Source organism: Chrysochloris asiatica, unplaced genomic scaffold (genome assembly GCF_000296735.1).
Source record: "Chrysochloris asiatica unplaced genomic scaffold, ChrAsi1.0 scaffold00006, whole genome shotgun sequence".
NCBI classification, from domain to species: Eukaryota; Metazoa; Chordata; class Mammalia; order Afrosoricida; family Chrysochloridae; genus Chrysochloris; species Chrysochloris asiatica.
The window spans coordinates 1168973-1177603 of NW_006408524.1; the positions used below are offsets into that span (position 1 = coordinate 1168973).

Genomic DNA, 8631 nt, shown 5'->3' on the forward strand with positions numbered 1-8631 from the left:
CCCACTCTGCAGCATGTGGGGGTGGGGTGGGGGCTCAGGAACGCTGAGACAGACCACTGGTTCCCACTCTGCAGCATGTGGGGGTGGGGTGGGGGGCTCAGGAACACTGAGACAGACCACTGGTTCCCGCTCTGCAGCATGTGGAGGTGATTATTGGCGCATCCTGAACCCCGGCGAGTACCGTGTGACAGCCCACGCAGAGGGCTACACCCCAAGTGCCAAGACTTGCAACGTGGACTATGACATCGGGGCCACCCAGTGCAATTTCATCCTCTCCCGCTCCAACTGGAAGCGCATCCGTGAGATCCTGGCCATGAATGGGAACCGGCCCATCCCTCGTATTGACCCATCCCGCCCTATGACTCCCCAGCAGCGGATGATGCAAAGACGCAGACTTCAGTACCGCCTGAAAATGAGGGAGCAGATGCGCATGCGCCGCGTCAACGCCACCACAGTGGACCCGGCCCTCTCCACCAGCTTGCCCCCCAGCTCCACTCCGGGTCCTTGGGGCCCGTTACTCCCCATTACCACCACCACTACCACCACCACCACCAGTTGGGATGAGATGGAAACTGAGACCTACACAGAGGTGGTAACAGAGTTTGGAACTGAGTTCACCTTTGAGGAAGAAGAGCTGGCCACGGGCCCAGAATTACCCTTCACGACAGCTGAGACCTATACTGTGAATTTTGGGGACTTCTGAGGATGTGGCAGACAACTCTGCCCATCCTTCCTCCACCACATAGAGGACTAGCCTGGTGCAAGCCTGGCTAGGAAGTCAAGTGGCTTCCTGTGGGGGACTGCCCTGCCCTGCCCCTCTGAGGGGACAAGAATGTGACCAAAACCTGAGTTAAGAGTCTGTACATTGGCCACCAGGCACCTCTGAGTTTCTACCCTGCCTTGGCCTGGGGGATGCCTGCGGGGCTATGGGGGGCAGTTTAGGGTGGCACGGGTCAGAAGAGGTGGAGGGAGCAGCCAGCAGTCAGGCCCCTTGCCTGGCCCTTCCAATAAAACACTCCACAGCAGACAGCTCCCTCTCACCTGAACAGCCTGAAAATGGGAAGGGAAGCAGGGGGCTTCTCAGGGTGGGTGGGAGGCTTGCATTCAACTCATGGGTGCCCTCTCTAGCAGTTTGTGCCAGAGGGCCCACTTTGGACGTTCGGATTCAGCCCAAGGGCCTGAGTCTGGGGAGCAATGTTGAGGGTTTATTTACAAAGTGAAGGCGGGGAAGGCTCGCCTAGGCAGATTAGGATCACAGATCTGGGCCTCCCAGGTCCTCCTCATCCTCTGCCCCAAAGCCCGAGAAGCTGATGGGCTGACAGGTCAGGCTGCGTAGGTTCACGAGGCAGGCAGTCTGTGTGGCACTGAAATCAGGGACAGCCACCAAGAGCACGGTCTGGTCCTCGGGTCCTAGGAGGAAACCATGTGGAAACCTTCAGATTTGATGCGTCCTTCCCCAAGAACATAGCTCTTTGGAGCAGAAATGAAAAGGGTTAGGACAGTATAAAGGTCCAAAGCTGATGGTGATGACTATCACATGGGCTGGGCGCAATGCCAGCCCTGTTCTGAGCACATCCAGCTGGCCGTCTCGGAGCTCTACAATTGTCTTAGTCCTGCAGGCCACCCCAGCCCCCACCCCATGGTGGGCGGGCTGTGCTCACAGGACATTTACCTTGGATGACTTTGGAGCCGAAGCTGGGGGTGTTGCCACAGAAGTAGACATGAGGACATTCCGGAAAGATGAAGGGGTCAGTTTGGTAGAAGGGGTAGCAGCCTGGAGGAAAAGAAGGGTTTGTCGTCACTGCCACTGGGGGCTAGAATCCTGTTGGAAAGCACTGAGGCCTCGAGCTGCCAGGTGCCCCAGCACCTTGAATGACAACAGGACTGTTCCATGTCCTAGGAGACCATGAAGGTGGTGCAGTGGGTCAAGGCTGGTCAATGAGTTCCAGCCTTGGGCTGGACGGGTACAGGGCACAGAACTCTGACCAGCTCCAACTTCCAAGGTGTCCCCAAGGCTTTTAGCCCCAAGCAGGGCCTTGCCACAGCGAGAATGGCAATTCTAGAATAGCTTTCACAGAAACAGCAGGTTTCTGATCAGTTCCTTAGGTCACAGCAAGGCCAGTGGCTGCAAGTCGGTGCCAGGAAGCCCTGTGAACACCATGGGGCCAGTCCCATTACCTAGGGTGTCAGGAGCTGTGGGGCTGATGTGACGGACCCGCAGGGTCCACTCAAGGATCTCTAGGTGGTCCTCCATGCTGCTGTACCGATAGATGTCACTCACATTCTGTCCCGACGTCCCCAAGAACCTGCAAGGTAAGGCTCACTGAAGCCCGGCCTGGGGGGGTGGGGTGTGGCCTTGACTGCTGAGGACCCTGCCACCCCCAGGGGCTCATGCTGATCGGTGTGCCCAGACCAACCGTGGAACCAGAAAGTCTGACTCCAGCTGGACCACCACCCTGTCACTTCCTCTTGACCCACTGCCCGGTCATGATTCCACCTGAGCCCAAAGGCCTGAGCTGCTGCAGTACCTGACTCCATCGATGGTGGCCTGGTAGGGGTTGGTGACCAGCTGGAGTGTCGAGTAGGCCTTAGCCAGCGGGAACATGCATGGGTGCAGGGGCTGCTGGGGCAGCGTGTAGTTGGTTGGGTCGAACTCACCAGGCATCACATCCACTGGTACTGAAGCCTAGCAGGACGCCACTTGTCAGGCGAACCCCTTTGTTCCCACCTACCTTCTATGTCTACTACAGCCTCACTGTCCCCAACCACATCTCCTAGCCCAGTCCCACCCCACCTGCCCAGCCCAAGTCTCATGTAGCCCTGCCCCACGGGACTCGCCCACGTCTCCAGTAGTTTACCCCTCCCCAGTCTCTGGTAGCCCCGCCCCCACGGCTCCTTTAGTTCCGCCCTGCCCATATCTCCTGTAGTCCCACCCACCTGTCCCGCCCATGTATCGGTAGCCCCGCCCCCACCCACCCCGCCGGCCCCCCTCAGCCCAGGCTCCCTTACACTCAGCTGCAGGAGGATCTCGTCTAGCACCTTGACGGCCTCCACACTGGCTGCCTGCGTCTTCTTGGTGAGGTACTTGGCCTGCAAGAAGCACAGGCGGCACAGTGGTGGAGGCGGTACGCACCCTGTAGGCCCTCGTAGCCAGCCAGCATCCCGAGGTTACTGGCGCGGGCCATGTACCTTGTTAATGGAATCTCTGCTCTGAGTGTTCTGGCTAAGCAGATTCCCAGCCAGTATGACGCGGGCAATGTGGGCAGCGCAACACTGCTCCCCTTCATCCCCCAGCTGCCCCGTCACCACGTCCACCAGCAGCTGGGTGCTCAGCAAGCTCTCGCCACCACCTCCACCGAGACCCAGGCCAGACACCAGCAGCACAAACCTGAGAGAAAAGCAGGGGAGGGGTGGGGTGAGTGAGCCCCCAGGGGAGGTCTTTCCCCGCAGGATGAGCATGTAGCATGGCAGGGGTCTCTGCTCTGGATCCCCCAACACCTGTTCCTCACCTGTCTGCGTCTAGGGGTGCCACCGGCTTCTGAGGAGCTAGGTCAGCAAAGCAGTGATCCTGCACTAGAAACTTGCCGTCTTCTCTCACGGAACCAAACACAGCCATGACGGTACCTGGGGAGCAGGGGGTGTCAGGAGGCACTGCCCCTGCTCCCAGTCCCTGAGATTGCCGCCATCAGCCTGTTCTCCTGCTCTGCTGGTGGGGTCATCATGTAGAAGGCCACCCACCGCATTCCTACTGTTGATTCTGTCTGCCTGACTCAACAGGTGACCACAGGGCCCTTCACCATGTCCGGGATGCGACCAGAGCCGGGGCCACTCTCACCTGTAACCAGCGTTGGCACGGGGATAGTGCCTTCCAGTTTAATCCGCTGCAGTTCATCTTCCAAGATCAACTCATCGTCTGGGTGAATGTATTTGTTCCGAGGAGGCTGAGGCAGCAGGTTGTGCTGAAATGTGGAGAGAGGGGGTCTTTGGCCAGGGCCCACCAGCAGGCACTTGTGTCATCTGAACGCTAGAGCACTGAAGCCAAACCCCGCGAAGTCCACCTTCTTTGGACCTCCCTCCCAAGGCCAGGGCAATGCTCCAGGGAGGTGAACGTCCACTCTCGTCACCACCCCCATCTCTGGGCCTCACCTCCTCGCTGACTTCCTGCAGGATGGAAGGCTGGAGCTGCATGGCCTTGAAGAGGGTCCCCACCACACAGCAGTCTTCGCCGGGCTGCAGCTCACACAGCTTCCTCACCCTGACCCCACTGCCTGGACACAGGGACAGAGCCTCAGAGAGTGCCCTGCCTATGCCGGGATAGATGACATAAAGGACAAGGGCCCTCACTGCTGTCACTGTGTCCTTCCGAGGAGAGCCATGCGATCGTGGAGCAGAGCTTGGAGTGGGGTGGCCACAAGCCCAGGGCTGCCAGGCAGAGAGGGAAGAGGTAACTTCCTCTGGAAGCCCCATGAGGGATGGCAGAGGGCCTTTCTGTCTTAAGCCACCCAGTTTGTGCCCAGTTGTCGTCATACACTGTTGGCAGGAAGCTCACACATAGCGCTATTCCACTAACAACTAAAATTCAACACTGGTTCCTAGGAAGAGGTACGCTGCCGGGTCTCAGCATAACCCTGCCGAAAAACAGGGCAGCCGCTTATAACAATTTTGCTTCTTCCATCCCCCAATGCCTTGCCCAGTGAGGCCAGAGATACTTAAAATAGAAAACTTCATATTCTTATCCCCCTATTCCTGTGGAGACAGCTGCCTGGATAACCTACTATCATTCCTTGTTTAGAAAACCAAAGGTTAGAACACGCTCAGCATTTATCAAGTTGAAAGAATTGAAGAAACATGACTCAACTTGCAATACTGAAATATAAGGAGCTCTGGTAGCGTCGTGGTTCTGAACTGGGCTACTAACTTCAAGGTCAGCAGTTTGACCAGCTGTTCTGCAGGAGAAAGATGAGGCTTTCTACTCCTGTAAAGACTTACAGCCTCGGAAACTCTATGCAGGGTCGCTATGAGTCAACACCGACTCCACGCCACACCACCACCACTGACAAAATTATGAACAGCGTAGGAAGCATCAAAAAGAAAATGGAAGGAAGAGTCACGGCACCAAAAATAACTTGTCAACGTCCAACCATCCCAAGAGGTAGCCAATGACCAAGAATTGATGGCATTGAAGGAATAAGTCCAAAGTGAAGTGAAGGCATTATTGAAAAACAACGCTCCGGAATTGACAAAAAGCAAAGCGAAATGTTTCAACAAATGATGCAGCACTGTGAACACTAACTAGCCTGTGCCAAGAAATTCAGAAGACAGCTATCTGGCCAACCAACTGGGAGAGATCCCTATTTGTGCCCATTCCAAAGACAGGTGACCCAACAGAATGCAGATATTATCAATCATTAATATCACATGCAAGTAAAACTGTGAGGTTAATTCAAAACACTAGCAGCAACATATCAACAGGTGTGTTGTTGTTATGTGCCTGGAGTTGGTTCCGACTCACAGCGACCCTGTACAGGGTTTCTGAGGCAATAAATCTTTACAGGAGCAGAAAGCCTCATCTTTCTCCCGTGGAGCAGCGGGTAGTTATGAACTGCTGACCCTGAGGTTAGTAGCCCAATTTGTAACCACTACGCTACCAGAGCTCCAACAGGTAGCTGCCAAAACTTAAAGCCAGATTCCTATGAGGATATGGAATAAGGGATATATATCACTGTTAACAGTAGATCCACCTGACTCACAGCAAGAGAACACCAGAAACATGTTTACTTGTGTTCACAATTAACTATGGATAACATTGCAAAGAATGGGAATTCCAGAACATTTAATTGTGCTCATGAGAAACCTGTACCTAGACCAAGAGGCAGTCAGTGAAACAAGGGGGCACTATGTGGCTCAAAATCAGGAAAGGTATGTGTCGGGGTTGTAGCCTCTCACTGTACTTACTCAATCTGTTTGCTGAGCAAATAAACCAAGAAGCTGGAGGAAATCAAGAGAACGTGGTATCAGGACGGGAAGGCTCATTAACAACCTTCAATATGCAGACCACACAACTTTGCTTGCAGGAATTCAAGAGGACTTAAAGTACTTGCTGATGAAGATCAAAGACTGCAGCCTTCAGTACAGATTACAACTCAATGTAAAGAAAACGAAAATCCTCACAACTGGACCAATAAACAATATCATGAAACAGAGGAAAGATTGAACTTGTCAAGGATTTCATTTTATCTGGATCCATAATCAATGCTCAAGGAAACAGCAGTCAAGAAATCAAACGACATATTGCATTGGGCAAATCTGCTGCTAACGACCTCTTTAAAGTGCTGAAGAGCAAGGATGTCACTTTGAAGATGGCAGTTCAAGCTTACTAGTTGCTCCTCAGAAACCCGACACAGAGTTGCTATGGGTCAGAACTGACTCGAGGGCACACAACAACAAAAAAACCTAAACCAAGGTATTTTTAATCTCCTCATATGCATGCGGAAGCTGGACAATGAACAAGGAAGACCGAGAAGAATGAATGCATTTGAATTATGGTGTTGGTTAAAAATACTGACTGTACCATTGCATAGAATGCAGGAAGGAACAAATCTGTCTTGGAATAATTACATCTAGAATGCTCCTTGAAACTTCAGCCATATTACCTGAAGAGATCAGTCCCTGTAAAAGGACATTATACTTAGTGTTTGGTGGCGGTTATGTGCCATGGAGTCGGTTCTGACTCACAGGGGCCCTATACAGGGTTTCCGAGGCTATAAATCTTTACGCAAGCAGAAAGCCTCATCTTTCTCTCGGGGAACAGCTGGTAGTTTCGAACTGCTGACCTTGCGGTTCACAGCCCGATTCATAAGTACTATGCTACCAGAGCTCCTTTCATACTTGGTTGTTGTTGTGAAGTGCTGTTGAGTCAGTTCCGACCCATAGCGACCCTGTATAGGGTTTCCGAGGAGCAGCTGGTGAACTTGAACTGCCGACCTTGCAGTTGAAACGCTTTGCAGTCTGGCGCGTTAATTAACCCACAGCGCCACACCAGGACTTGGTAGAGAGTCAGAAAAGAGGAAAACCCCCAACCAGATGCAACAATGGCTCAAACATAACAATTATGAGATGGCTCAGGACCAGGGCTGGGTAGTGTTCTATTGCTAAGCATAGGGTTGGCTGTTAATTCTTGTTGTCACTGTTAAGTGCTGTCGAGTTGGTTCCAACCCATAGTGACCTAGTATTGGGTTTACGAGGAGTAGCTGGTGAGCTTGAACCACTGAGCAAACAAGGATTACCAAGGCACTAAAAGGTTAAGAAACTTCCCAAAACTTAAGTGGAATAAGCACCCCAGCTCTGCCAATTTTCTTGAAACAGTAGTTCTACAAGTCCCAGGTCTGCTCTGAAGGGTTGTGGGGAGGCATCTCACCAAACTACCACTTACCCCAGTGCTGCTGAGCCCGGCTCACCAGGAAGGGTCTCATCTGGATGAGGCGGGTGGCATAGATGTGGGCATACTGACGGCTGAAGCTGCGCTCCCCCAGCCGGAAGGGCTGTGAGCAGTTGGTGTAGCCCACCACGGGCACCCGAGCAAAGGTGGGGGTGCTGGCCGACAGTGGGGACAGCAGGGTGGGAGCGCTCTGGGCAGCCTGGTCGGAGAACATGTCCAAGCTGGGCTGCCAGCCCCAAGCCAACAACTGGGTCCTGCAAAGACATAAGAAGCCTCTTCTTGTCCCCACCCTAGGGCAGCTTCACTAAGTGAGCTCACTACAGCCAAAGGGCATCAGGTGGGAACCTGGGAACTTACTGTCTGGTCCTACAATCCGCATGCCAAAGGAAGGACAATAAAGACAGCTGGGGTGGGAACCTGGGAACTTACTGTCTGGTCCTACAATCCTCACCCCAAAGGGCATCAGGAAAGACCACGGAGGTGGGAACCCAGGAATCTACTTTCTGGTCCTGCACCCCTCAACCCAAAGGAAGGACAGGAATCCGAGAATGCTCCTTCGGAGCAGAGCTCCCAGCGGGACCCCGGATCTCCCACGGTGCCCATCAGTGGCTGCCCCAGCCTCTGATAACACAACACCTGTAAGCCCGTTCCTAAGGAATCGCCCCAACACAGACCTGATCGTTTTCTGCAATGCCCGATCGAAAGCAGACACCAAGCGGAGCCCGTCAAACTCCTGGTAAAACCAAAGCTATATCCGGAGCGCTGGTACTGCCCAGACTTCAAACTTCGGAGTGCGGATTCGAACTCGTAGCCCCCGGAGGCCGCAGAGTGACGTCAGGCCCTCCTCGGCTAGGGGCTCAATCCGTCCCCAGGCCTGCAGAGAGCGTCCCTAGGCGGATGGCGAGGCTCCGCCGTCCCACTCCACAACAGCCTGGCAGCAGGATGGTCACTTACCTCGCGGCCGCCTCACAGTCCCGCCCCTCACCGCGAGAAGTGTCCCGCCAACAGCCGCGCGCAGCCTTTCATTCCCGCGCTGCGCACGCGCTGAGCCACGCCTCCTCACTGCGTTAGTAAACGTAGGGCGGGGCCAGCTCCATAGGGACAGGGCGCATGCGTGGGTGTGCTCTGACTTTCCAGTGGAGTTGCACTAAGTGAGAGAGGTTGCTGGCTCATCCATGTCTGGCCAAGTGACC

The 8631-nt window shown here is 54.2% G+C and overlaps 2 protein-coding genes across 2 annotated transcripts in view; one reads left to right on the forward strand and one right to left on the reverse strand.

Moving 5' to 3' along the window:
• The window catches only part of AEBP1 (AE binding protein 1), a 9636-nt gene extending 8933 nt beyond the window's left edge, over positions 1–703 (forward strand). The window contains exon 20 of the mRNA XM_006832253.1: positions 138–703. Within this exon, the coding sequence (XP_006832316.1) occupies positions 138–703 (566 nt within the window). The remainder of the gene's footprint in view (positions 1–137) is intronic.
• Positions 704–1252: 549 nt separating this feature from the next.
• Positions 1253–7655, reverse strand: POLD2 (polymerase (DNA directed), delta 2, accessory subunit). Its single transcript, XM_006832254.1, has 10 exons — positions 7433–7655; positions 4147–4268; positions 3836–3959; positions 3510–3624; positions 3190–3388; positions 3010–3090; positions 2529–2686; positions 2179–2306; positions 1673–1774; positions 1253–1410 (listed from the first exon to the last, which is right to left on the reverse strand). The coding sequence occupies exons 1-10, from the start codon at positions 7650–7652 to the stop codon at positions 1253–1255; spliced, it is 1407 nt and encodes a 468-aa protein (XP_006832317.1). The 5' UTR covers positions 7653–7655.
• Positions 7656–8631: the final 976 nt, after the last annotated feature.